This window comes from Aethalodelphis obliquidens, unplaced genomic scaffold (assembly GCF_003676395.1).
Source record: "Aethalodelphis obliquidens isolate GAN/ISIS:26980383/991018 unplaced genomic scaffold, ASM367639v1 scaffold57, whole genome shotgun sequence".
Classification (NCBI taxonomy): Eukaryota; Metazoa; Chordata; class Mammalia; order Artiodactyla; family Delphinidae; genus Aethalodelphis; species Aethalodelphis obliquidens.
In genome coordinates, this window is record NW_020838001.1 from 671,635 (window position 1) to 699,566 (window position 27,932).

Sequence of the window (27,932 nt, forward strand, 5' to 3'; positions counted from 1 at the left end):
GTCCAGGCTGGTCACAGGGAGGGGGAGGCGTGCGGGGCAGTGACGAGGCGAGGGGCCAGCGGCTTGGGGTCCCACGAGGCCTGAGCACACGGGGGCTGAGCCAGACTTCATGACTCTAGAGGCGGGGCCGCCACTAGGGAGGCAGGGAGCCCCTGGCTGGGCCCGGGGCAGCCACACCAGCGTTCTCCAAGCCCACCCCCACCCTGCGGACTCAGAGTGCAGCCGAGGCTGAGACCCCCAAGCGGGTCCTGAGCTCTGGAGGGGCCGGCCGGGGGCACCGGGGCACCGGGGCCTGGGGGCTGCAGTGGCCTCACAGGAAGTGGGGGCAAGCCCCAGGGTGACAGGGAGACTATGGCAGGGGGTCCTTGAGGCCGAGGATGGATGGCGGCTCCTCTCTGAGAGACGGGGGTGGGGAATCTGGGACTCCACCTGACGGGGCGGACGTGGGGCCCCGCCAATGAGCAGCACCCTCCTTGACAAGTACACGTGGTTTATCTGAACAGGAAGCGCACAGAGGAACGGTTCCCGGGCCCGGCCTCTGCCTCCCCTCCTTCCGCCTCCAGACCCTCTTCTCCAGCTGCGCTCGGTGTCCGGGATCCGGTGGGGGGACGTTCGGGCTCACTCGGGGCAGCAGGGCGACCGTCCTGGCAGGAGGAAAGGGTGGGCGGGTCTGGGGGAGGCGGCGGACAGCTGACAGCCGTCAGGAAGCAACGCCCGGCCTGCGCAGCTGCGTGGACCAGGCCCCCAGGTCCCGGGTCTGCACAGACCCGCCCCTCAGGACGCTGCCCCCTGGGCCCCTGCCCCGGCCGGGTGTCCACTGTGGTGCCGACCCCCACCAGGGCCTCCCTGGGTTCCCACTGGGCCAGCTTCGGTCTCCCGCACCCACCTCAGTCCTGCCAGCTCCCCCGAGGCCCCCACACACCCCAATGTGCCCGCCCCAGCTGCTTCTCTGGCACCTGCACGACGCTCCCCGCTGCTCCCACCCCCCACCGCCCCCCGCTGCGGCCCAGGGCTGCCTGTCCGACTGAGGGCTCCAGGCTCAGCTGAGGGGCAGGAGGGATGTGCCGGCCCAAGGGGTGCAGACGGCAGTGCTTTCCCTTCTCGAGGGGCCTATGCTGACCTGGGGAAGGCGGGTCCTGGGGGCAGCGGGTCCAGCCTTCAGGCTGAGGCTGGAAGCTTAGGGTCGGGGGTCCCTGACCTCAAACAGGCACTGATCATTGTCTCAGAGGCCGGGGTTTAGTGTGCGGTGGGGATGGGGGAGGGGGCTGGGGTGGGCATCATGACAGCGCCTGCCAGCTTTGGACGGCAGGTACAAACGGGGGGCACGTACAGCAAAGACAATGTCTGGGGGACTGTGGTGGGTGCAGTCGGGGGAGTCCCTTCTCCACCCATCCCCGTCCACCCCCCGCCCTCGGTGCAGAACTGTCCTCCCAGCCGCCACATCCCACCCCCAGCCGTCTCCTTCCTCCCCATCGAGGCCACAAGCTCCGTCTCCCCTCATCAACTTCTCCATCCATCTCAGCATCAGCATCTGAGCCGTGAACAGCGCCGCAGCCCCAGTCAGATGGGCGGACTCATTACAACAAGGTCACTGGACCAAGCCTCCCGCTGAGGCAGCCAAGGAGAGGGGGACGGATCAGGGACGGGAGGGAGGGGACCAGAGACTGGAGAGGAGGCCCTAAGCTCAGGCTTGCTGGGAGGTTGGGGAAGGGGCTGTTTCGAGGGCCCCAGGCAGCCAGGCAGCGCCAGTTCTGTGTGGGTTCAGGGGGCCTATCTCCCCACCCATCACCTGGGGGAGGAGGGCCACACAGAGCTACCGGCCCCAGGACTGGGGGAGACCCTTCCCCACGGGGGCCAATACCTCTGTCCTCTGGGCGGGGGCCCCCGTGCCCCCCTTCTCCAGGGAGCCGGGCCTCTCTGTGCGTGCCAAAGGCCCTGGGGGCCTCCAAGATGGGCATGGGGGGCCGGGTGCTCTCGTGGGTGCAGGCGTGGAGTTTCAGCAGGTGCGCTGCGGGGGAGGACGGTCAGAGGGGGCGGGGCAGGGAGACCTTCCCTCGCTCCCTGCCTTGGTCCGAGGCACGTGGCCCAGGCGAACGGCCGCAAGGCTGGGTTCGCTAACGACCGGGCGCCGGGCGTCCCTTCCCTCCCGGGTGAAGGCGGAGGCTCTGGGGTCCTCACGGGAGGCTGGGCCACTCACTCTGGATGGCGGACTCGCAGGCCTGGCCCACGAGCTGGTAGATGGTGGCCAAGGACTGTGGCTCGCCCTGGAAGGGAGGACGGGCCACGTGGCCAGTGGATTGAGCAGCCCGAGTCAGTGCCTCCCTGTGCTTCCCCAGGGACGGCCCAGACCCCAGACTCCCCACACTCACCTTCTCTCCTCGCTCCCCCTTGGGCCCCGGCAGCCCCTGAGTGGGAGGAAAAGGAGAAGCATCTGGACCCCGTGGCCGCCCGCCCAGCGCGCCCCCCAACCGAAGGCTTCGTGCGGGACTCATCCCAGGAGTCCCCAGAGGACAGAGGACCCACCTCTCCCGCTGCGAGAGGGAGCTTCCCTGCCCCCTGGGCCCCACCCAGCCTGCAGGCCCAGGTCTGCCCCTCCCCGGCCCCCAGAGCCCACGTCCCCTCACCTGCCCCCCACCTTGTCTGTGTTGGGCCGGGCAGGGGGTAGCCTGGGCTCTCTCCCCTGTGAGCTTAGTGCCGGCCTCGCTCTACCAACGTGCCAGTCGCAGGACACCCTGAGCGGTCAGCGGGGACAAGTCTGCACACATGTGACCCCCCCCCTTGCTGTCGGGCGGATGGGCTGGGTAGGGAGGGGCTTACCGTGGGCCCCACAGGCCCCGGGGGTCCTCGCTCCCCGATGCTGCCTCTGGCCCCCGCCGTGCCCTGGAAGCCCTGCAAAGGCGGGGGTTCCGGTTTGGCTGCAGCTCCGGTGCGGGGGCCCCTCCCTTCGGTCCCGCCTGCTCTGGACCAAGAGCAAAGCTAAGACAAGCTATCAGGGGACCCCTTAGCTTGTCCCCAGCCTCCTGCAGGCCGTGCCTCCTACCCACCCCACGCCCAGGCAGCCCCCCCCACCCCCCGCACGCCCCGCCCGTTGTCGCTAGTTCTGCACTAATATGTCCCCGCCCGCGTCCCAGTAGCCCGGGTGTGACCGCAGGACGGGCCCCCCGCGGGGGCTTCTTGCAGGAGGGGCAGTTCGGCCTTCCAGGAACCCAGCGAGGCCGACCCCCGGGAGATCCTGGCCGGGTCTGGGCTGCCGGCCCCGGACCCCCAACTCAGAGTAGCTCCCAGCCCCTGAGCTCCGCTCTGACCTCCAGGAACACCAGGCTGGGAGGGAAGGCGCTTCCGAGTGAACGGCCGTGCCCCCAGCCCTCCAGCAGGGCGGCCTGGAGGCAGAGAGGGAAAAGGGGGGCCCGACCACGTCCCCCAGCCAGGCCCACCCTAGAGCCCAGGCACCTTCCTGCCGTGTGGAATGGCGGCGTTTCCTACCAACCTGCCCGATGCGGGGAGTGGGGAGGGGGGCGGGGGGGCGCGGCCCCTGCGCTCCTGGGATAAGGACTGTCATGCGCCCAGCGCCGCCGCTGACAAGGCCCCAGCCTGGGGCCGAGAGGCCGCCCCGGTCACTGTTCAGCTCAGCCCCAAGAAACCTGGGGAGGGCTGGTGGGGTGAGTGGTGTTGGGGGCTCACGGAGGAGGCGATACGCACCCTAGGGCCAGGGGGTCCGGGCAGGCCAGCAGTCCCCTCCAGGCCTCTCATTCCCTGAGGGCAAAGGAAGGGGTGGGCGGGGCAGAGGCAGGTGCCCCTCCCACAGTGACCCCCAAAACCCACCACTGTCGGGGGTACGTGCTTGTGCCGGGCTGAGGCTGGTCCATCCCAGGGCCTGCCCCCGCCCCGGGCAGTCTGTGTGGGCTGACACTCCCCTCCCACCAGCCAGGCCCTGGCGGGGGCAGGATAGGGGGGGAGGTGGGTGTGGGGCAGAGAAGGAAGTCCCACCACAGCCTCCATCTCCAGACCCTCCCGGCCAGGCTCCTCTCCCACCTTTGGTCCCTGGACGCCAACCTTCCCAGGGGTGCCCTGGAGGCCGGGGTGGCCCTGGAATAGAACAGAGGCAGCCAGCCAGGCTGGGCCGAGGTCCGATCCGGAGGGGGAGGCCCTGTCCCCAGACCTGCGTCCTGAGCACACAGCACCGGTGCTCCGAGTGTGGTCTGACCCACTACCTGCAAGCCGGGGCGTCCGTGGTCCCCCTTCTCTCCTTTGACCCCTGGTGGACCCTGGACCGGGAAGATGGATGGGCGGGAGGGTGAGGGGAGAGGGGCGGGGGGATGGGCGGGAGGGCGAGGGGAGAGGGCCGGGGGGTGGGTGCTGGGGGGTAGGCAACACCTACCACGGGTCCCTGGATGGTTCGGCCCTGGGTGCCTGGTGACCCTTGCTGACCTCCAGGACCCTCGGGTCCCATCTGTCCGGGTGGCCCGGGCTCTCCCTGGAGACATGGGGGTGTGTGGTGGGGCTGAGAAGACGTGTGGCCGTCCTGCAGCCCCTCCTTCGATCCCGCCCTCCTGCCGGCCCATGGTCTCCAGACCCAGGCCTGTCACAGGCATCTTCACCCTCGCAGACCACTCTGGGAAGGAGGGGTCCTGCTATGCCCCCACTGTATGGCCAGGAGCTGGGCCGACTCCGGACGGGCCAGCACAGAGCCCTGAACCCCAGACACCAGCACATTCTACCAAACCTCTAAGGGACAGACGACACTAACGCCATTTAAACTGCTTGATTTGCAGTTTAAAAACACAAAGCCTGCTTTCAAATAATCATGTGAGTCAGGCACATCAATGCACCGAACTAAAGCAAACCACAGGCATTCCCGTTCGTGAACATCAACGCGAGAATCCCAAATAGAACCCGAGCGCACAGAAGCCTGCGACCCGGCCCGGCCCGTTAAGTGGGCAGCGAGCGCGCGGTGACCAAGCCGGCTTTTAACGCGAGCAGGCGCGGCTCAGAACGTGGGAGAGATTAAATCCTTCACCAAACTAAGCTTCAAGAAGAAGAATGATTTGTTTGCGTCCACAGCAGCTGGTGAGGCGCTCAACCTTATTTAAGGCCCACTCTTGAGTTTTAGAATCTCCTAATAAAATAAGGGCAGGATTTGACTAGCACGTGGCAAAATGTATGTGTCTCAGCTCCCAGGCCAGGCCCACACTCAACCGGTAAACACCAGAAGCACTTCTGTAAAGGCAAGATGAGGACGTCGTCTACCACCGCGGTTCTCTGACAAACTCTGGAGTGTCACCACACCAGACAAATCAACACGAAACAGAAAAAGAAAAAGAAACGAATGTGATAAAAATTGGAGCAGTGAAGTGATTTTTCACAGGTGATGTAAATTTAAACCAGGAAATTCCAAGAAAACCATCTGAAAATAAAAAACTATTGCAAATAAGATAACTGACTAATAAATGGGGCACAAAAATCGTACACAGAGAGGACAGAGGATTTGGGGAAGCTGAGGGCGGAGCTGGACACCAGGACCCGCGTCTGAGGCAGCCCTTTGGACTCTGGAGTCCGTGGAAACTCGTGATGTGATTAGGCTGCATTTGAAGTTGGCGGGGGCTGTGGCTACCCAACACTGGGAGGACGGACGGGGCAGTGGTCTGGGGAGGCAGGAGGAAGCACGTTGTGCGTCGGAAGGTGCTAGAAGCACCAGAAGGGACCAGGAGCGGGTGGGCCCTCTCAGACTGAGGAAAGCCTTGAAACGCGGTGCGAAAGTCAGGAGCCGTAGAGACAGACCCGCGCGGTCCACTAGACAAAGGCGATCCTAAAATCTGCCTGGAGACGCGTACGGTAGGCCAGGTCAAAAGACAACAACAGCGTAAACCAGGCACAACTCAGGGCACAGGTGTTTCCGTTAAACCTAGAGCCCCACGAGCGAAGAAGCAGAGGTAACCCAGCGGAGCGGGCGCTGGAGGCCACGCGTCCAAGAAAACACCAGCAACTTTCAAAGCCGGTGGAGCCACTGGGGAGAGAAACACACTTGAGGGCAGAGGACACACGTCCTGGCCAGATGCCCAAGACTGCCCGTCACACGGTCCCTAGGCTGGGGCCCCGCGGGGAGGGCACCGTAGCCCGGTTGGGGGGCCCCGCTCCTGCCTGGGGTTGGGCTGCGGGGGGCTCAGTCCTGCACCCCCCCACCAGGATGCCTCACAACTCACCCTGGGCCCTGGGAAGCCCTGCTCTCCTGGGGCTCCGTCCCTCCCGGGGTGGCCCTGCAGAATCACAAGCGAGGCTGAGGCCGGGCTGCACGCTGGCCTCCCCAGCAGCCCTGGACTCCAGTCCCCACCTCTAGGGGGAGAAGAAGAAGGGGCTCCGGGGGCGAGGGCGTCCTGGCCCACCCTGCCCTCCCACAGCCAACTGGTTACCGCGTTCATGGGCTCAGGCGGGTCTGGGTTCCAGCCCTGGACCCTCCCTGGTGAGGTCTGTGGACCACCAGCTAGAACGGGTCCTGGAGCCTCAGGGCGGCCAGAGGGTCTGGACCTGCCCCACAGCGGGGCCCAGGCCTGGAGCTGCCTCCTTGGAGGCCTGGGGAAAGGCCCCTCAGGGCTACCCTACAGCCCAGCGCGCCCAGGACAGAGGCTGCCTGCATGGCTGCAACTTGTGGCCAGGGACCAGCGCGGCGCTGCAGACTGCTGGGCCCAGACCCCCACCCCAGTGGGGAAGGATGGCTCCGACACCAGAGAGGGGCCTGCTCGGGAGAGGGAAGGGGCTTGCAGGAGGGGACTTGTGGGCCGGGGGGTGGAAGAGGCGGGCAGGACACTCATGAAGTCTATCCCATCTGGGTGGTGGGCCTAGGGACGGCTGCTGGGGCATGCAGGGCCACCCTCATCACCGCTGGCAGCAAGATATGCCAGGAGCCCCTGGTCACCCCAGGGAGGAGGTGCTGGACTCACAGGAGGTCCTTGGGGGCCCGGGGGCCCAGGGGTCTGCGAGGAACATGCACAGGCAGAAGGGAAGGCAGGGCAGGTCTCTCCATCCTTCTGGGAGAAAGGAGACCCCCACCATTAAATGGACCCTTTCCTCAGTTCTTGTTCGACCCTAGAGCTCAGGGTATCCACGGACACCAGGGTCCAGGGAGCCTCCAAACCCACCCCTGGGAGGCTGGGGGGGAGGGGGAGGACCTGGTCCTGGGTGCCCACCCCCCAAGCTGCCTGACACAAGCCCCCAACAGGACTCCCTCTCTCACTCCCTTGCAGGCCACCAGCATAGCCAAGCCCGGTGTGGGCACCCAGGGGAGTCAGTAAGGACCCCTGCCCACAACTGTGCCCACAGAAAAGGGCAGTGGCCCTGAGTACGTGGAAGCAGCCACCCCTGGGGCTGGGAGCTTCCAGGCCTGCTCCAGCCTGCCTTGCCTCAGGGCCTCCAGGACACACATCCAGTCGCCCTGAGCTCCGGCTCTAGCCCTGGGGGCCGCCTCCTCCAGGAAGGCTGTCTGGATTTCTCCTGGAGCGGCAATGACCTGGATGGCCAGTCTACCCCCAGAATCTTTTGCCCTCGGTGGGCACTTGCCCGCCTACCGAAGCCGGGAGCTCGCAGCACCTGTCCTCCTCTGCCCAGGAGTCACTGCACACAATCTGTAGCATCTGGAGCTGGAACTGCAGGTGGGGGGGAGGGGCAGGGTCGGCCAGGCGCAGCTGGGTCAGGGGGCGGGAGGGGGGTCCGCCAGCCCCGGGTTGTCTGGCTCACCGAGGCTGAGCTGCTCCGGGGGCCCCGGGCCTTGGCCAGTCTCCCCAGTGTGACGAAGCCGGTGGTGGGCAGGCTGCCGGCCTCCCCAGTGGGCTTCTCAGCCACCTTCCGGCAGTCCACGTAGAGCCTGACCTTGGAGCGGCCCACGGCTATGTGCACCTGGGAGACACCAGGAGGTCTCCTGCGGCCCCGGCCAAGAAGGGCTCCCTTCCACGCCCACAGGCCAGGGCCAGAGCGGGGAGGGGCAGGTGACCATCCCCTGGGGCCTGGGGTCAGGATCCTGACTCCACCCCAAGTCTCGTGAGACCCCCCTCGCGGGGCCTCAGTTTCCCTCCTGTGAAATGGATCAAATGACATCCCGCACAGCCCCTCCCAGGGACTTGTGGGACGCAGGAGAAAGGGCTGGATGCCCTTTGACCCAAATTAAGGTAAGGACGTCCAGGGTGGAGGGGACCACAGGAGCAGAGGGGGAGCCACGGTGACGGGGGTGGGCAGCCTGTGTCCTGCAGAGCCCCATGGGGTTCTGCCCCAGAACCTGGCAGCCAGGAGGGTCTTAGGCAGGGAGGCACATGCGTGGGTCCTTCCAGGACCTTCCAGGACCTTGTGGAAGCTCCCAAAGAATATCCTCCTCACTTCGGGCAGGTCGAAGGTGGCCTCCTGCAGGGTGGCGCTGGGGTCACGGCTGAAGTAGGTCAGCGACTTTCTGCTGGCTGGGGGGCGGGGCAGGGAGCACGTGAGACCCCCAGGCGAAAGGCAGGAGGACGCGCACCGGAGTGGAGCCGCGATGGGCGTGCAAAGCCTCAGAGGCCGTGCTGCACCAGTGGCCCCTGCCTTCGAGGAGTGACCGGGGCCCACCGCTCCCCTCCAACTGACCGTCCAGCAGGACCCCCAGGACGGGCCGGAAGTCTTCGGCCGCCACCTGCCACAGCGCGAAGACCTCGCGGGGCGTCTCGGGGAGCAGGCGCAGGAGGAAGACGACTGTGTGTTCCGTGGGGAGGGTGGCCAGGTGGATGTCGCTGTGGGGACACAGCAGGGGTGACCGCAGGCCTGAGAGGAGGCCGGACCCCCGGGACCGCAGAGTGGTGTCCTTGGGGCCAGGCTGAGCCTCTCCTGCCTCAGCTTCCCCATGAGTAACGCGGGGAGTGTGAGGGGCAGGACTCCCGGCCTGGGCCTGTCAGGTTTCAACGGGAACAGCTCCCCCAAGGCCCAGCAGGGACCACGGCCAGTGTCCACGATGATCGTTCTTCAGGGTCTCTGCGTGGGTGGGGAGGGTGCAGGTCGAGGGCTCCCAGCAAAGTCTCTGAGCCTGTCTCCTGGGCCAGGAGCCCACAAGCCCAGAGGCAGCTCTGCCCTTGGGAGCTGCTCAGACTGGGTGGGCAGCTGGGGTCTGTGCTGGTGCCGTGCCCACCCTGGTGCTCAGCGGTGGGGAGGGGCAGGGAACAGGGTCTTGAGTCACCCAATAAAATCGCTCCTAATGGCCTGCAGCCTCCCTATTTGCCCTTCCTTTGCTCTTGGGATAACCAAGGGCCTGGAAGACACAGCCCAGCCTCATGGCTGCAATTCTTTAAGCAAAGCGACCCCAGGGCCTTGGCACGTGCTGCTCCTTTTCCTGAGCGCCCTCCCCTCTCCCATTCTCTCCTACCCTCTGCCACCTCCTGGAGAGCCTTCCTGACCCAGGGAGGAGCCCCTTCCACTCTTAGCAGCCCCAGGGTTGCATTTTGTATTGCTCAAATTTCTATTATAAAGTACGTGATTTGCCTTTGCAACGTAAAACATTTTAACTTAAGAAAAATTATGCTGTGCGTGTCGAATTTCCAATGAGTGATTAAAGACACCTCCGTATATGAAGTGGGGTAACTATTAGACCTCAGAGGTCATCACAAGCCTTGATCGTGGTAAGTCACGAAGCAGTGGTTTCTTACAGACCCCGGATATTCGCAGAATCAAATGAAAGCACAAAGGAGGCAGTTCTCAGGGAGACAAATTTGGTGGCCCCTGCCCAGAAGTCTGCAAGTTTGGTCAATCCCTGGGCCACATGGGGAGAAGGACCACCCCAACTGTGTCCTCACTCCGCCCACAAGAGATTTATTAATCTGTGGAACTCGGATTCCCGGAGCCCACGTCCCCCCGGGAGGCTCCCTGACTGGCCCTGGGGTGCAGCCGCTGGGCCTGGGGGACGCCCCCCCCACAACCCCCGCAGGGTGCCCTCCTGCTCCCAGGCCCACGCCGCCCTGACCTGGCCCGGCGGGTCAGCTGAGCATCCTTGAGGAGCGTGAAGGTCCTGATGGGGCCGAAGGCCGAGGGCTCCATGGCCACGCCACGCATGGAGGCGTATTCCTTCTCCACCAGCCCGAAGGCTGCCATCAGGTCAAAGCCTGGGGAGGGGTGGGGCGCGAGGGACAAGCAGAGACGGGAGGGGAGGTGGGGGAGGGGGCAGAGAAGAAAGCCAGGTGTCAGGTGAGGGGAGGCAGCAGGGGCAGCGAGGGAGACGCAGGCCTTCGGGGGCCTGCTCCTCCCCCTCTCCCTCCATCCTGGCCTGGGGGAGGACACGCAAGCAGCACCGTCCTGCCCCTTCTGTTGCCCGCAGCCCTCGCCTCCCAGCGGCCCTCAGTGCCCGGACCCGCCCATCCCACCCCCATCCGCACTCGCCGGCCCTGCAGCCGGGGCTGAGCAGCTTGCTGGACATCCCGCGGGAGACCCCGCCCCAAGCTGGGCCCCCGCCTGCAGCCCGACCCCACCGCCCCGACCTGGCAGGTCTCCCTGACCACAGGGGCCCACGTGTCAGCCTTCCCTCTGGCTGTCTCAGACCCACAGCAGTAAAGATGCGATGCCAGGGACCCTGGCTCAGCCCCTCGCCCGCCCCGTTCCTGGTCAGCAGAGGCTCACGGAGGCCACGCAGGACCCGGGCCTCCAGCATTGCCTGACCCCAGTCCCAGGCCACCCCCCTGACAAGGACCCAGAGCAGGGGCGGCTAGGGGCTGGTGGGAAGCAGCTGCCACACAGGGTGGGGGACCTACCTGGGAGGGAGCCATCCGGGTGGAGGGCCGGGCAGGCTGCTGAGAGGTGACAGAGGTCAGGGTCAGTGGGGAGGGGCCCCTTGTGGCCGGACACCATGCCCTGTGGTCCCCACACCTCAGGGACGGGGATGGGACAGGGACAGTGTCCTGCTGCCTCAGGTTCCACCCCCAGGAAGACAGCATCCGGCTGGGTGCTGCCACTGGGGGCTGCACCCAAGAGGAGCTGCGCCCCAGGCGGCAGGGCCAGGGAGATGCCTGGGTGTGAGGACGTGCCCGGGGCACCGCCATCCCGGGACCCAGCTCTGCAGGCCTGCCCCACTGCCAAGCTCTACGTGGGCGCTCAGGATCGCTCACAGGCGAGTGCGTGCAGAAACTAGGACCCTCGGGGCGGGAAGCAGCTCCCCCCTCAAAAGATAAGAAGGGTGCTGAGCCTCAGGTAGTGAGGCCCTCGTCCCCAGAGGTATTCAAGCCAAAACCAGGCAACCCCACGGAGGGGACACAGAGGGAAGCTGGGGCGGTCGGCTAACTGGCCTCTGAGGGCCTTCTACTCCGAGCGTCTGATTGCCCAAGAAAAGCAGCAAAACAAAACAAAAGACTCCTCTCAGCCGGGTCCTGGCCTGCAGGTGGTGGGACCCCAGGGACGACCGATACCCCGAGGGTGGGGCCAGCCACCCTCGGCTCCCCCTGGGCTCCGCTGCAGCCGCCCCGTCTGTGGTCTGCGTCCGGCTTCCTGCTCCTGCAGGCTGGACGTCTGCCCTGCGCCTCCCAGACGCAGATCCAGGAGAACACCGGCCGCTCCCCAGCCTTGGGCACCTGCAGGCCGGGCCACAGCCGCGATCCCCTCCGCGTCAGCCTGCACGCGTTCAGCTGGACTGCAGTGGCCTTAACCCTTGGGGTCCCGGTTGGCATTCTACACCGAGGAAGGTCTTGCGTGAAGACCGGATCTCCTTCCGCTAAGGTCTGCAGTGCAGGGTGCCTCCGGGAGTGACAGGGCCCACACATCCTGGCTCCCGGGGACCTGCCAGGGTCCTGGGTCCGGCTGGGGTCTGCTGGGGCCTGGGGGTCTTAGTGCCCACTCACCCGTCTGGCCCGTGGCAGACACTGCCACGCTCTTCCCTGCTCCGTAGACGGCTGAGACTAGGACCCGGTACTTGGTGGCCGCCAGCAGGTCAGGGAGAGTCACATGGCTTCTGGGTCCTGGAACGGAGATCTGGGGGGGGCAGGGGGAGATGGTCACCTGAGCGTCTTTGCTCATTTGGGCGTCTCAGCTCCCTGTGGGTCCTGCCATGGAAGAGTGGCCCCCTTAACAGGCAGGGTGGGACGTTGTCTCCCCCAAGGCCCAGGACCCAGGGGTCCACGAGGGACGATGGCTTCCCGGCTCCAGGGAGACCCACCGATTTCTCGGGTCCCGAGCCTGAGGCCAGCGCGTAGGAGAGCTGGTAGTGGAGGACACGGCCACTCGGGGGTGTCCAGCTGACCCGCAGGCTGTCAGGCGACTCCGAGGCCAGGGCCAGGTTGGAGGGTGGGCTCCAGCTGACTGCGGGGGAGCAAGGGGCGGGGGGGCCTCAGATGGCAGCACGTCCCCCGCTCTGCACCACGTCCGCCACCCTCCCACTCCATGGCCCCGCCACGCTGCCCAGTGGCCTTGGCCAAGACAGGGTCACCAGGCCAGCTCCAGGACCGTCTTGGGCACTGTGCCACTCCAGGTGACTTAGACCCTCGGCCATCCCAGGGATGCCTGCCTGGACGGCTCAGGACCCAAGTGGTCCAGCAGCAGGGTCAGGGACTCGGGAGACTGCCTGTCGGGGGCCCACAGATCGAGGGGTCTGGGGCAGAGCAGGGGTCACCTACGGGGGGTGTAGCGGAGGGACACGGGGTCACTGCGGGCCCCATCCCTGTAGTAGGCCAGGATGGTGATCTCATACTCCGAGTGCCTCCCCAGGCCGGGCAGGACGGCCGTGCCCAGGTTCCCTGGGACAGAGATCTGCGGAGAGGAGGGACCGCGTGTCCAGCCGTGGAGTTGTGTCCACACGTTGGGGCCCGGCCCGGGCCACATGCAGGCCAATGTCCCCAGGGTGCAGCATGGGGGTCTGAACCCCGGGAGCTGGGGTGGGGAAGGTCTTCTCCCCCGACACCTTATGGGCCTTCCCCTCTCCCAGGGGCGTCCACGTGATCTGGTAGACAAGCACGCTGGACGCCGCTGTGGCCGCCCACTCCAGCTGGACTTCGTCCCCAGGCAGCTCTGTCACCGACAGCTGGCTCGGGCTGGGGACCTTCCCTGGAAGAGGGAGACTGAGGCTGGGGTGGCAGAGGGGCCCCCAGTCTTCACGCACAGTGCCTGCAGGGCCCACTGTCGCACCTGCCCAGGTACCCGCCGTCACCTGGCTTGGTGCTGCACAGAGCAGACACCGAGCAGCTATGTTGATCTTAGTGTCCAGGGGCGCAGAGGGAAGCAGCCTGGGGACACTCACGTGTGGTCAGGCGGCCAGTCAGCGTGGAGGAGCTGCCCCCAGGGTAGAGGCAGGTGACGCGGACCGTGTAGGCGGTGGAGGACAAGAGGGGGCCCAGAGTGACCGAGGTGGCGCTCCCAGGAGCCTCCGTCTGCAGGCGGGTGGGGGTGGGGACATGGGCAGCTGCGGAGGGGGCAGCGCCCGCCAGAGGGAGACCCAGGCCTGCCCCGTGACCACCCCCAGACTGGGGAGACGGGGACGGGGCGCAGGATCCCTGGCACCAGGGTGGGGTCTTGCCCACCAGCCCGCCCAACAAGCCGGTGTTTTCGCCTCTCGTGACACCACGCACCCCCCGCCCACATGCACGAGGGCTCTCGTGTGCGGTTCTTTGTTCCACGTCTGCCACCCCCAGGGGCCCACAAGGGCCCAGGTGGTGTCAGGTACCCTCCACTTCCCCTGTACCGGCTGAGGCTGTGCCTGGGGAGACCTGGCCACACCCACCGACCCTGAATGCAGGGTGCCCAGTGGGGGAGGCGGAGGGCACTGGGTCCCCATGGACAACTCATGCCCCTGGACAGCCCAGAACATCGGCCCCAGGCAGGGGCTGGCCTCACCTGTCCCGAGTGGCCGCCCTTGCTCGAGACGTAGCTGACCCTGAACAGGTGCACAGGCCTCGCGGTGCCCTCCCAGGACACTCGGGCTGAGTCATGGCTCACGTCCGAGAAGCTCAGGTGTCTGGGGGGAGCCAGGGCGGCTGCAGGGCACACCAAGGCCTCAGGGACCACCCCACACGTACGGGGGAATGGCGGGCGATGGCCAGGGCTGATGGGGCTACCGGATGGGGTCGGGGTCCCCCACCCGTGGAAGGTTGCGGGGAGCCAGAGTGGGCAGCAGTCTGCGGGTGGGGCACTCACGGGTCCTGGCGCGGATGCTCTGGGCCTCGCTGGTCTCTGCCCCTCGCAGGCTCCGCACCCACACCTCGTAGTCCCTGCCCGGGGCCAGCCCATCCAGCAGCGCCTCGGGCTGCCCCACCCGCACCTGCGGGAGGCTCACGCTGGCCCCTGCCTGCGCCCCCGCCCGCCGGCCCAGACTGGTTCCCCCGCCTCCCCTCCCCCTCGGCCCCGCACCTCTCTCCCCTCCTCCTTGCCCTCGGGGGAGGTGGGCGAGCACTGCACCAGGTACCGGGTGGCCCCTGCCGACGGCTGCCAGGTGAGGTGGATGGCTCTGGGCATCACTGCGGCCAGGGTCAGCGCCTGGGGTGGGGGCAGGGGCGCTGGGGGAGACGGGGACGGGCGTGGAGGGGCTTTAGAAACGCAGCACAGGCAGAATTCAGCCCCATAAACCAGCGGGACAAAGGGTCTCAGGCAGCGCAGGCCAGGGGTGTCTTGATGAGACACAGAGGGGGGAAGACCAGCGCGGGTGGGGGGCACAGACAACTGAAGTCCCTGTCCCGGCTCGCCCTGGGCCACCCTGCTTTCACTTAAGGCCACATGCTGTGTGGTCCCATTTATATGGAGGGTCCAGGAATGGCAAACCCCAGAGACAGAAAACAGATCAGGGGTGGGCAGGGGCCGTGGGGAAGGGGAGGACTGGGGGTGACTGCTAAGGTGTGGGTGTGCGATGCTGGGACAAACGGAAACCACCGACTTGTACACTGTAAATGGGAGGGTCGTAGGGTGTATCTCAGTAGAGCTGCTGGGGGGCGGCTCACGCAGGCCCTGGGGGCCTGCGGGCTGGACGGGGCGGGAGCCCCAAGAGTGCAGGCAGCAGCAGTACTGGGTCCCAGCCACGACCGGGGTGACGACACAAACGACATCACTGTGCTCAGAAGAGGACACAGGGTCGGAGAGGCCCAGTGACTCGGCCTCGGTCACAGGCTGGGGGTGTGCCCCACCCGGGTTAAGACTGCCCCGGTGCCAGGCTCCGAGGGGAGGCTGCAGGCGGGGGCAGCCCTTACAACCCTGAGCCCAGGTGCCCCCTCGCCCACCTGTGGTCACCGGGCCCTGCAGGCCCTCACCGACGCCGGCCTTGTAGACAGGGAGCACGGAGACCAGGTACTCCGTGCTGGAGGTCAGGTTGTGCAGCTCTGCCGACGAGGCGGGCGCCTCCACCACCACCTGGAACAGAAGCCACGACAGAGTGGGCGGGGCGGGGGCGGGGGCTGGGGAGGGCTGGGTTAGCCCGCGCTCCCTGTGCAGCTGCGTCCCTGGCCAGGTGTGGGCCATCTGCGGGGGCAAGGGGCTGCGGTTTGGTAGCCCCCTGCCCCTGCCACTCTTCTTCCTCCACATGTGGGCCCGGGTCCGGCCCTGCCTGCGTGAGGGGGGCCCTCTCACCTCCCTGGGGGCGCCGCCCTTAGAAGGCCGCAACACGATCAGGTACTTGAGGGGTGGCCGCGGGGCTGGGGTCCAGGACAGGTGGATGCTGGAGGAGGTCACCCGGGTCAGGACCAGGCCGGTGGGAGCGGAAAGGGGGTCCAGGGCTGGAGCGGCTGCGGCCGGTGTAACTGTGGGACGGGAGGGGGCAGCTGGCGACAGTGGCTCTGCCTGCGCCCCTGGGGGACACTTCCGGGAAGGACAATGCTCCCCCAGGTATCCTCAGAGCCCTGAGAACCGCGTGGGCGGGGCCTGGTGGGGCTGCGGCCCGCGTGCGCGACCCTGCCCTCGTGCCACCCTGCTCGCTCACTGGGGCCGCTGCGCGGGCGCCTGCCCTGCACCTTCTGGCAGACGAGGCGGCTGAGCAGGCCGGCCAGCGAGCCGAGCTGGGGGAAGTCCTGCACGCTGTGCACGGTGACGTCCAGGGGCTGGGACGCCAGGAGCCTCAGCTCCGCATCGTCGGCGTTCTTCACGCCTGCCGCGGGTGGGGCGAGCTGTCCGTCGCGAGCCAGGACCACTGGGCGCCTGCGAGGCATCCAGCCGGCAGAGGCTCCTTCCCAAGCCACAGACCCAAGACTCCACAGGCCCAGAGCGGGGCCACCCGGCCGGGCCCCCGCGAGAGACGGGCTGGTGTGAAGGTGGGGCTAGACACCGAAGGTCCCCCTCAGGCTGTGCATGCCTGCCTGGCTGTCTGTGGGTTTGGGGCCGGGAGGGAGGCCAGTGTGCTTTCCTCGGCGTCCCGCACACCCTGGGGCTGGGGTCAGGCACCGAGGACAGTCTCTGCCTCCAGGAATCCCTGCCCCCAAGTCTGGAGTTTCCTTCCCAAGGAACAGAGTCAATGACTGGCCAGTTAAGGGAGCAGAGCAAGGCCTCCGGGCCGTGCACAGGGCCCGTGCAGACAGGAGGGGGCACGGACACGTCTACAGACACTTTATTAGAGAGCGGCCTTGCCGCCCACGCCGACTCACGCGGCTGCCTCGGAGCAGGGACTTGTCCTCCCCATTCGCAGACAGCGACCTGCAGCCCCGGGGGCGGTGGGGGGGGCGTGGGAGCCACCTGCTGTGAAAACTCCCCGTGAGAGCCCGGGGTCTGCTCACCCACGGCAAAGACGTCGACGCCCAGACCCTTGAGCATGTGGCCAGCAGTGCGGGCATCGTCCTGGGACTTGCCGTCCGTCACCAGAATCACCAGCTTGGCCGCCTCCGGACGGAGACCCGCCACGGGCTTCAGGTTCTGTTCCAGCACGTGGGTCAGGGCCAGGCCTTGGGTGCAGTGAGAAGAAAGTGCTGGCAGCTCCAAGCACCCTCCCTGCCCACTCGCGAAGGCTCCACCAGCCGCTGGCCCCCTGCTTTGCCCACCAGGCCGGTCCTGGCCCCTTCAGGCTGCGGGGGCCCGGAGGGCAGCGCTGCCCCCTCTCCTTCCCTCAAAGGCACCCAGAGACTCAGGGGCCGGCGCCCCACACCCTGCTGTCTTCTCAAGAGCAGTGAGGCCCCAGGACGGGAAACAGGGAGGGGACCTGCGGTGGGGGGAGGGGTCTGCCAGGGCGAGACCCCCTGAGGGGGGCTGCTGCTGGCAGGGCCCCCCCAAGCGACTGGTGGGCCCTCCCGGGGGCCTCTACCGACCAGAGGAGTCTCCTGGTTTCAGCAGGACTGCCCAGCACACCACGTTCACCATGGATGAACGAGGTGGACTTGTCCTTTGCAAAGGCGTGAATACACAGCTCTCAGGCGTGGTTCAGAACACACGTTTCCAAATCTGGGAAGGCGCGAGGGCAGCCGACCTCAGGACAAGACCTGAATAGACCCCGAGGGTGGGGCTGGGGCCAGGCAGACCTGTGAACGTGTTTCCCCCTCTGTACTGGAGGCCACGCACGGCGGCCAGCACCTCCTCCTTGGTGTGAAAGGCATTCAGGTCCCACTCGGTCTGGGGGTCCCCGCTGTACTGAGTCAGGCCTGGAAGGGGAGGGGTCCCCACTGTACTGAGTCAGGCTGGGAGGGGTGGGCACACAGCAGGCGGGCAGGACACACACAGCCTCGCCGGGTCTCCAGGGAGGCACATCTGCAAAGCCTCACTTTCCACACGATGTCCCCCCAGGAGGTCGGGACCCCACCCTTGCCTGTCCAGGTGGGAACTTAGCCTTCGTTCCCAGAGGCTGCGTGTCTCCTTCCCCGATTCTCACTCCCTTTTCCAAGCATCGCCTGTGCTGGGGGCTGGCAGGAGTTGTGAGGACACCCCGCGTGGGGCGCAGGGCAGGGCTGGGACCTACCTACTTGGACTTTGTCTGGCCCGATTTCAAAGGGCTCAATGATGCTGGCCAGGAAGTCTTTGACCTGCTGGAAGTGACTGTGACCAATACTCCAGGATCCATCCACCAGGAAGATCATGTCCACGGGTGTGGGGGACGTGCAGCGGAACTGGGGTCCGGCTGGGGAAGGAGGGGAGGGAGGCGAGGTGCTGGGCGAGACCCGCTGCTGCTGCAGGACCCTGATCCGCCCCGGAGGCGGGCTGCAGCCCCAGCATCTCCTTCCCTGGGGCAGGTAGAGGGTAAGGAGCCACAGGACTCCGGTCTCAAGTGAGGTGAGCAGCTGGGTGTTGGGGGACAGGCACTAGGGTCTCCCCAGACTTAGAAAACCGCACTTGAACTCAGCCCATCATCCCAGGCCCTCCGAGCCCCCCCAGAGAGGGTTCACGGGACATCCAGCCGCTCTGGCACCTCTGCCCTCCATCAGCCTTGGCGGTGCTGGTCACTGTGCGATTGTCTATGGCAGGGGTAGGGGGGTTCCACCTTCCTCATCCGGCCGACACGACACCCGGGCCCAGCGGGCAGAGGCTGCCCAACGGGGTGCCAACCGGGGTCGCTGCGTCAGCACCACGGACAGCTCCAGGCAGCTGCCCATCCTGCCAGCTCTGGGCTGAGGCCTCACCGTTTGGTGAGGGGGCTTGTCCAAAGGACCCAAGAGCTCTTTGGAGACAAAGCCACACCCCTCGATCTGGGGCTTCCTGAGTTTTGCACAGACAGTGCCCCCAGGCCAAGCCCCAGAGCCAGGGCCAGACCCCACCTGAGGCTCCCGGGCAGGGTAGGTGTGGTGAGATGCCCCCCCAGTGGGGGAGGCAGGCCCTGGCCTCAAGCCCACTGGGAGACAGCAGGCGGCCCGGACCCCAGGACCCCACGTGAGGCTAAGGAAGGAGGTACCTTCTTCCATTCCAAGTCTGGTGGGAGAAACAAAATCAGAGACATCTCAGGTCTGATGGGGGAGGCACAGCCCTGCCTGCAGGGCCTCGAGGGAAGTGCGGCGCTGTGGTCCCATCCCGCTGGCCTGCGGAGGCTGGCACCCTGGCCGTCTTACCTGGCTTCTCTCTCCCTCCAGCCGAGGCCCTGGCGTGGCTGTGCTCTTCCAGGTCTGGGGTGCGCTGGGCAGGGGCCTCCCCCTCAGGGCCCCTGGGTGGGGGCTGTTCCTCACCAGGTACTCCTGGGGGGGGCGGTGGCCACAGCTGTGTCACCTCTCCCCAGCCACACTCAGGCTGGGGGACTCCTGAGAGGGGTCAGGGTGGTGGGACCAGGCACTGGGGCCCCAAGGGCGCCCCGAGCAGATGACCTGCCCCAGTGGGTTTAGTGAACCGAGGAGCGTGGCAGCCAAGCCTGAGTGAAGCTGGGGAGTGTGAGGTCAGAGGGAGGAAGCACGTCCTGGCCGCATGGAGAGGATCCGCGGGAAGCTCAGGACCGCTCCTCGTCCCAGGCACTTACCGTCCCCCGGCTTGGACCCACCAGGCGTGGGCAGGTCTCGGCTTGGGGCCAAGGCCACTGGGGGCTCGAGGTCTGGGCTCCCCTCGTGGGAGGGGCTGGGCTGCAGGGCTGCCCCCAGTGGCCTCCGGCTGCTCCTGCTCGCAGAGCTACTCTTCAAATCTTTGACTGCACAGAGATGCGAGGGGCTGTCAGGACCACCGGGGAGGGCAGAGAGGCCTGGGGCTGCACACAACCCTCCCCGCGAGGGTTCGTCCAGGCTCCATGGGGCTCCCAGTCGAGGGGCTGCCAGGGCTCAGCTCCAGCCTCCCCTGCACACATGCCCCCCCGGAGGGACTTACTCACAAACTCCCTCCGAGCCAGCAGGACATTCCCTGAGCCCGTGAGCTCGAAGATCTGCAAGGTGTACCCTTTGGAGGGGCTCAGGCCCCCCACCGTGGCCTTGGGGGTCTTGGTAGTCAGCATCACCTCCTGCTCCAGGTCCCCTGGGTGGGGGTGGGGAGAGCTGTCGAGCCCGCCCAGGTGGATGCTGTGTGCGCGTGTGTGCACCTGTGCGTGCAGGTGTGCTGCACCCACTCTGTCCTGCGTGTGCCTGCAGGTATGTCAGGGAGGGGCAAAATCCTCCAGGCGCCTCCTCTTCCCCCTCCCCCAGCTCCTCCCCTTGGGGCGGGGGAGGGGAAAAGGGGAGAGGTCTTTGTTGCCCTCTCCAGGACCTCCTGGGTAACAAATGGAGAAAGAATGTACCTCTGCGGCAGCAGAATAAGATGCCTTTACAAAGCTTCCCCAGAAGGACTTATCCTCCCCAGAGGGAGGACCCATAAACCCTCCAGATGCCCAGCACAACAGCCCTGGGGACAGCGTGAAGGTGTGAAGACGGGGGCTGCACACAGAGAAAGGCCCCACCTGCCCGTGTGCAGGGGGCTGGACGGCACACAACAGCGAACCTGCAAACATGTCCCACTGTGACTCTGTGAGTCTGACTAAAAAAAGAAACTATTCCAAAGGGGACACTGCCACGCTCTCAGGGGAGGCAGTCGTGGAACCGACTGGAGAGACTGCAGTCAGAGGTCAGGAAGCACCTAGCGGTTCTCGGGTCTCAGGTGCTAGGAAGGGGATAACAGAGGAAGGACCTGCACGCCCGCCCCATGGCCCATTGTCTTGCGGGGCGGACGGCCCCCAGCCTGGGTCCAGCCCCACGTGGGGAGGTGGGACAGGCCGGGAGGGCGCGGGTGTTGGTGCTTCATATGACTCAAGCTGCGTAATTCTCACAAAACCATCCCCCCATTTTGTAGGTGGGAAAATCCAGTCACACAGTTACTCAATGGTAGAACCAGGATTTAAACCCAGGTCTGTTGGGTTCCTGGGCCCGCCTGCACAGGGGAGGGATGTACAGGCAGGCCCTTTGAGGAAGTGAGTCCTTGGCATGTGCCCCCCGCCCCCGCCATTCTTTGGGTTGAGACACTGAAGAGCTCCACCCAGGAGCAAGGGTTAATGAGGATAGACTGGCTCTTGAAAGGACTGAAGTCCAACTTCAAATAATCTTAACTTCTAAAACAGAGTGAAGATGACCCAAAACTGCTAGTTCACATCACTGTCTGTCAGAAACAAACATAAATTGTTTCTGAAGGAAGGCAATGTTATCAAAGGCCATAAATTATTTCTATAAGTTGTCACAACGTCTGGTATGCAGTAAAAAATAACCGGATATGCGAAGGAGCAAGGCAATGAGATTGAATGTTAAGAGAAGCATTAGACAACAGAAAGAGAGCCACAGATTTCCCAGATAATGGAGTCATGAGACTTTCAAATAACTATGCTAAGTAGTTTGAAATTTTAAAAGACCAGCCTATGAATTCAGGTATCAAACCATAAAAAAAGGAATCCTTGAATGCAAAAGCCAAACGGAAATTTCCAAATGGAAATTCTAGAATGGAAAAACACAGGGACTTCCCTGGTGGTGCAGCGGTTAAGAATCCATCTGCCAACACAGAGGACACGGGTTCGAGTCCTGGTCTGGGAAGATGCCACATGCCACAGAGCAACTAAGCCTGTGTGCCACAACTACTGAGTCTGCACTCTAGAGCCCATGAGCCACAACTACTGAACCCACGTGCCACAACTACTGAAGCCCGTGTACCTAGAGCCCGTGCTCTGCAACAAGAGAAGACACCGCAATGAGAAGCCCACGCACCACAAAGAAGAGTAGCCCCCGCTGGTCGCAACTAGAGAAAGCCCGTGCGCAGCAACGAAGACCTAACGCAGCCAAGAATAAGTAAATAAATAAATTTAATTTAAAAAAGAAAGAGAAAACACAAAACATGATGTTAGAAATTCAAAGAATGACCTAACAGCTTGTTACACACAAATGAAGAGATAAATGGTGGAAGATCAGTCAGAATAAAAAACACGAAGTTAAGCATGGAGAGATAAAGGGATTGAAAATATAGACGAAAGAGTAAAAGGCACAGATACAGAGAGAGAATGGGGCACAAGCAATGTTTGAGGAGATACAGCTAAAGAACTGTAAAACAGTAGACACCGATTTGAGAAGTCCTGTGAATCTGAAGCAAGAGAAAAGAGACCCACACCCACGAACATCAGATTAAATGTGCTGAGAATCCAAACAGAGGAAAAAGTCTCAAAAGCAGCCAGGGAAAAAGAAAAAGACGTTACGACAGCAACTGGGTTGATAACTGAATTCTCAGGAAAAACAACAGAAACCAAGAGACGTTCAAAGGAGTCTTCAAAGTGTTGAAGGAAAGTTCCAACTTGAAATTCTATACCCAGCAGTAATATCCCTCAAGAATGAAGGCGGAATAAAGACATTTTCAGACAAACAAACAAAACCCCCCAAAACACAAGAATGTGTAACCAGCAGACCCTTACTAAAGGAAACATTTTCAGGCAGGAGAAAAATAACCCCAGACGTGCTGGAAGGAAAAGAGAACAACAAAAGGGTAAACACGTGAGCTGGTCCAAATTCACGTCGAATTTATACACTACGCAAATGAAAATGCTTTATGAGATTTAATATGGATATAGATTAACATGCATGAACAGGGGATAAATGTAGTTGTGCTGCTCCTGTGTGGGAAAAGGTAACGTAGCCTTCATGGGTGCTACACGTTGATAAGTTAAGGATGGCACGGCGGTCTCTGGGTGATCACTGCAGGAGTAAAGGGATACGTAACTACTGAGCAGAGGGGGACATGGGATGATAAACAGCGCTCAATCGTCCCCCACCTACCCATCAATCTTAACTTCACACACAAAAAAGAGACACTAGACGCTGTGGGCCTCCAGCTGTGGTGCAGCAGGAGTGACACAGAACCACTCATAAAGGATTGTTGTCAACAAAAGATAATCAAACCTGAATGTGACCAAACCTCTGGGACCTGTCAACCTTCGGGACAGACGGGGGCAGGGGAGCAATAAGAGTGGCACCACGGGGATGCCATCAGCAGAACAAAGAATGTTGGAAGTTCTGGCGGACAGACGACCTTCTTTCTTCAACAAATAAGTGTCAAGGAAAAGGAGGAGAGCTGTTGTAGCTGGAACATTACCGGAGACACGGGAACAGCACAGTGTAAGGACTCTGTTGGGATCTCAGTGCAAAGAAGTCAATTGCAAAAGACATTTATTAGGCAAGCTGGAAGATTTTTAACACAACAAATTATTTATCGATGGTTCTGAAATATTTTTACTTTTTAGGTACGCCAATGGTACCAGAGTTATTTTTTGGTCCTTCCTTTTAGAGAAACATACTGAAATATTTATAGACAAAATTATATAGTGTCTGAGACTTGCCTTAAGATAATACACTATAAGGAAGGAGTTGGAGAGACAGACATGGAACAATAGTGGCCGTACGTTGATAACTGTTGAAGCTAAATTCTGGGAACATGAGGCTTCATTACATCACGCTCTCTTCTTTTGCATGTGTTTAAAATTTTCCATAAAAATTCAGTGCCACAAAAAGACAAGAAAGGAGAGGAAAAAATTATAGTGTAACAAAATGAAAACAAGTAGGAAGATAGTAGATTTAAACCCAAATATATCAGTAACTTCATTAAATGCAGGTGGAAAAATGTTTCAATTAGAAGACAAAGATTGTAACATAAAAACAACACAAATTCTATGCTTCTTAGAAGATGCATCTAAAATGAAAGGCTAAAGAAAAATTGAGTAAATGAATGGGAAAAGGTTTTCAGTGCAAACGCTTCCTGGCGGACCAACACTGATCTCACAAAAAAGAGATTATAAGAAAAGACTGCAACCGCAGAGATAATGAGAATAGTTCATTATGAAAAAGGTTCAGTCTACTAGGCAGATATGATAATTCTGAATTTGTATGCACCTAATATCAGAGTCTCAATGTACAAAACAAAGATTAGTGAGAAACCACAGAAAGATGTACCTAGAGTCACGATGGGGGATTTAAAACACTTCTCTCAGTAACTAATGGGATAAGTAGACGCACAGGAAATCAGCAAAGATAAAAAAGATGTGAAAAATAAGGTAAATAAATTTGGCTTAGTTGAGATAGTAGAAAACCACAGGCGAGTCAACAAGGGGGTTCTGCTTGGGAGCGGAGGGGGTGGAGACCGGGAGGGGCCTCTTCTCACCCAGGGCATGAGCTCCAGTTTGCCTTTGCATCGTGCATGTACCCATTCTGCAATCACACACCCACAATTGTGGGCTCGTCTGTGTGTCAAACCTCAGCTTTTGAAAGGCTGTTCACACTCGCAGCCCTCATCCCGTCTGGAGGTTTGTGTCGGGTTGCCAGGTGCCTCTGCCGCCTGCCCTCCTGTGGGACGCGCTCTGATACCGTGAGTCTGCCCTGGCGCTGGGCACTGGCAGAGCCCTAAGAGCTCTAAGCTTGAGGAGGATCCTTGTTTCTTCCAAGTGAGCGAGCGCCTTCTGCGTGCGCCAGGCGCGGGGATACGGCGGTGGGGACTCCAGGGGCCCCGCTCTCCTGCCACAGCTTCCTCGTGTTAGCGGGGCAGGAGGGGAGGAGGGAGGCAGAGTCGCGAGAAGCCGGGCACAGCGACCGCCATGCTGACCGTGATCACCATCAGTGCGCGCAGAGGGGAGGCGCGGGCCCCTACCTGCCCTGGGCTTCACCTGCACCAGGTAGCCGAGACTGCTCCCCTCCGACTCCCTCCACTTCATCTGCAGCCGGTCCTCAGGCAGCACCGCCAGCCTCAGGCGGCCGCTTGCTGCGAAGGCAGGACGGGGGTCAGGGCTGCCCCCTGGCAACCGCCCCAACCAGCTGTGGGGGCCCCGAGGCAGCTGGGGCCCCATCAGGGGTCAGAGGGGGCCAGTCCCACCTGGGGGAACTCTAGAAGAGGCCCCACCCGGGGCTGAAAGAGGACTGGGACCGCCTGGCGGCACCCGGGAGGGCAGACTTCTGTCCAGGGAGGCCCCCGCCCCCGTGCACTGAGGCCAGTCTCCTGCAGCGACCGTAACTGCCCCACCGGAGACGCGGGCACTGAGCCAGCACTGCAGCTGCCATCCCGCCCGGATGTCCCCGCCGAGTCCCCGCAGCTGCAGACCCCAAGGTCACCACCAGGCTCACACAGCCCATGAGGGTGGGGTGCCCTGGGGTGGGCCTGGCCACCCTGGGGGGAGGATGGGGTAGCGAGGCCTCAGCCCTCAGGCACAGCCTGGCCCCCAGCTTCCGGGGGCTCCATCCTGGGGGGAGGACGGGGTAGCGAGGCCTCAGCCCTCAGGCACAGCCTGGCCCCCAGCTTCCGGGGGCTCCTTGGCAGAGGCGGCTAGTTTTGGAAAGTGGGGACAGAGCTGTGCCTCTTCTGGTGGCCCCCCTCAGAGCTGGGGCACAGGGGAAGGGCAGGGCCGGGGGGAGCCCACGGCAGACACAATGATCGCTTAAGAGCAGGGAACAGCTGAGCCGGGCTGCCGGGTGGGCCCCGCTGATCCCTGGGGCCTGGGCTGAAAGGCAGGAACGCCTCAGGAGCGGGGGCCTTGAAAAGCCACTTGTGAACAGGAAGCCCAGCTCATGAAGAGCCTCTGTCTCCCGCGCCCCTGGCATGTTGGGGGCCATCCCCAGCTGCCTTCTGAGTCTGCACGTCAGGGCCTTGGTGGGGCATCTGGGAGACAGCACCCACCCAGGGGCACCCCCCACGGGGCCACCCTCGGGGAAGGGCAGCGTGGATGTGGGGCCCCGCCCCGCCCTAGCCCTCCCCTGTCTACCCAGAGCCTGCAGGGATCTCGTGCTGTCTGGACTCAAGTGTCTGTAGGGGTCCCTTAGTGATTTGGCCCCCTCGGGGTGATCCTGTCAGAGCCCCAGGGACAGAGGGCCCCGACCACCTGCGTGCAAAAGTATAACCACGAAGATGCACCACCGGTACGAAGGCGGTTACCAGAGCCGGGGCTCCAGCTGGGTGGCGGCACGATGCACCCCTGCCGCCCCCCGAGGCCAGCCCTTGCAGTCTCCTGCCTCTTGATCACCCGTGGGACCCGGGTGCACGCCAGGGATGTGGCCGGCAGGGGTGGAGGGGGCTCACTGGGTAACCGGAGCCTCGGACGGCCCCTGGGACGTGGACACCACCTCCCAGTGTCAATCTACGCAGCCCTCCTCCACGGGTTTGGGGTGTTGCAAAGGATACTGCGACCAGCGTTACCCCGAAAGGGACACACTGTGAACGTCCAGTAGGGAGCAGAAGCGTCCCCTCGCTGGATGGGGTGTACCCGCCCAAGGTGCTACCCGCAGGGGGCAGGGGGCTGATGTGATGTGCGCCTTAGAGGAGCTTAAATGAGCAGGGACCTGCTGGAGGCAGCATCGTGGGCTCTCCTGGGGGCGGGGCATCACTTTTTACTCTAGATTCTGCTGTTTGAAAATTTCACATTGAAAAGGCATCTGGGGGTGATGGAAAAAATATTAATATAAGAGGGAATTAAATGCACACCCAGTGTGTTAATAACTGTTAAAAAAAACCCAAACAACAACAACCGGAAAACGAAAAAAGCCCAAAGAAATAGAGAGACCGCAAGGCCAAATGGTCAAACCACAGCTGAGGGCGACCCGCGGGCAGAGCTGCCCCCTCTTCCCGTCTCTGCCCCCTGAGCATCTGTCCCCCCAGAACAGCAGCTGCTGGGGGCTCAGGGCCAGAGGGAGGCTGGTCCCTTGGGAGACCTGTGCCCTGGGCAGGTACGGCCTGGGGTGGGGGGCAGGCAGGGGCCACAGGAAGCCCACACCCGTGTCCTCACCTTGTCCCTGGCCGAGTCCCAGGGTGACACCCAGCCACAGCCAGAGGCCGACCCCGAGGCGGGGGCACACACGGATGCTCATGGTGTGTGGCCTGCGGGAGGAGGAGAGGCCACTCAGCCATCTGTCCGTCTGTCCCTCTGTCCTCTCCTGACCTCGAAGCCAGAGCTTCTTTGTCTGCGCCTGTGTAGGCCTGGGGCCGAGCCCATACCCGGAGGCCTCCAGCCACTTGCCCTCCTGTCCCCAGGGGCCAGCATCCCACAGGCCTGGGGGAGCTTCCTGGATCGGGAGGTCAGCTGCCCTCCGTCTGCCCACCCGCACCCTCTGCATCCCGCCCTTGGGACCTCCTCCACAGGCCAGCTAGGCCAGCTCGGGGTCTGGCTGCTGCCCTGGTCACTCACTTGTCATTAGACCAGCCTGGGGTGGCCACTGTCAGGGCCAAGGGGTCTGGGGAAGAAACCAAGGCCAGGTGGGGGGCGGCCCTGCCCACAGCCCTGAGTGGCATCAGAGCTGGGACCGGGACCCCTGCTGGAGCAGGACCCCAGCTGTGCCGCTCCCCCTGCTGGCCCCAGGAGGGGCGTGTCCTGGCTGAGGACCGGCCACCCAGGACAACCAGCCCCCTGGTTCCAGAGCTGGCCTCTCAGTGAGGTGGGGGGAGCCCCAAAGTGGGGTTGGGTCCTGGGGGGCTGCCTCTGGGCCTCTGCCGACAGAGCAGAGGGGAACGTAGTGCAGGATCTCAGGTCTCCGGCCAGCCCTGGCCCAGACACACCCAGGGCAGTGGAGCCCAAGGGGGTCCTCGGGGCTGCAGATGGGCTAGAGGATGGTGCACAGGTTATCCGGGCACCCCAGGTCCCAAGCCAGGCCCCTCCCCTCCCCACAGAATTCAAGGCTGTGAAGAGGACTCCTCCGCAGCGCCTTCCTTCCTCCACCCGTGACCCTGGGGGGCCAGACCCCCTCCCCAGCCCAACACTGTGCATCCGGTCCTGCTGAGCCCGCCCCCACTCTGTCTGGAAGGGCAAGGTCACCCTCAGATCACAGACCTGGGTGCATCCCCTGTGGCCCCTCCCCTCCACCTGGCCCTGAGGCGAGTCACCAACCTGCTCCAGTCCCAGAGCAGCGTCCCTCCGTCCCGCGCACTCCCGTCTACCCTGGTCCTGCTGCATCCACAGGGAGGCCGTGGCTTATGAGGCCTCTTTCCTCCGACGTCACTGCCCGGCCCACCCCCCGCCCACCCCGCGGCTTGCCCCCCTCCCCAGCTCTCCACTCTTCCCATCTGCTGCCCAAGACGGCTCTCCAAGCGTGGGGGACACAGGTCCCAGTGTAAAAGACCCCATCGCACCGCAGGGCGGGATCCAAGGCACGAAGGGGCCAAACACCTTTATCCCTCACTCCACA

General features: G+C 63.4%; 1 protein-coding gene across 1 annotated transcript; it reads right to left on the reverse strand.

Moving 5' to 3' along the window:
• Positions 1 to 618: 618 nt before the first annotated feature.
• COL20A1 (collagen type XX alpha 1 chain) lies at positions 619 to 27,721 on the reverse strand. Its single transcript, XM_027086625.1, has 34 exons — positions 26,540 to 27,721; positions 24,418 to 24,528; positions 19,651 to 19,794; positions 19,334 to 19,477; positions 17,834 to 17,992; positions 17,400 to 17,519; positions 16,665 to 16,829; positions 15,878 to 16,042; positions 15,529 to 15,698; positions 15,183 to 15,312; positions 14,323 to 14,468; positions 14,110 to 14,233; positions 13,810 to 13,949; positions 13,217 to 13,346; positions 12,881 to 13,023; positions 12,593 to 12,729; positions 12,140 to 12,272; positions 11,826 to 11,955; positions 10,746 to 10,781; positions 9,965 to 10,103; positions 8,602 to 8,744; positions 8,329 to 8,438; positions 7,729 to 7,887; positions 7,560 to 7,637; positions 6,936 to 7,022; positions 6,201 to 6,254; positions 4,212 to 4,265; positions 4,033 to 4,086; positions 3,700 to 3,753; positions 2,818 to 2,889; positions 2,370 to 2,405; positions 2,216 to 2,264; positions 1,862 to 2,008; positions 619 to 644 (listed from the first exon to the last, which is right to left on the reverse strand). Exons 1-34 carry the CDS (start codon positions 26,865 to 26,867, stop codon positions 619 to 621), a joined length of 4,017 nt encoding a protein of 1,338 aa, XP_026942426.1. The 5' UTR covers positions 26,868 to 27,721.
• Positions 27,722 to 27,932: the final 211 nt, after the last annotated feature.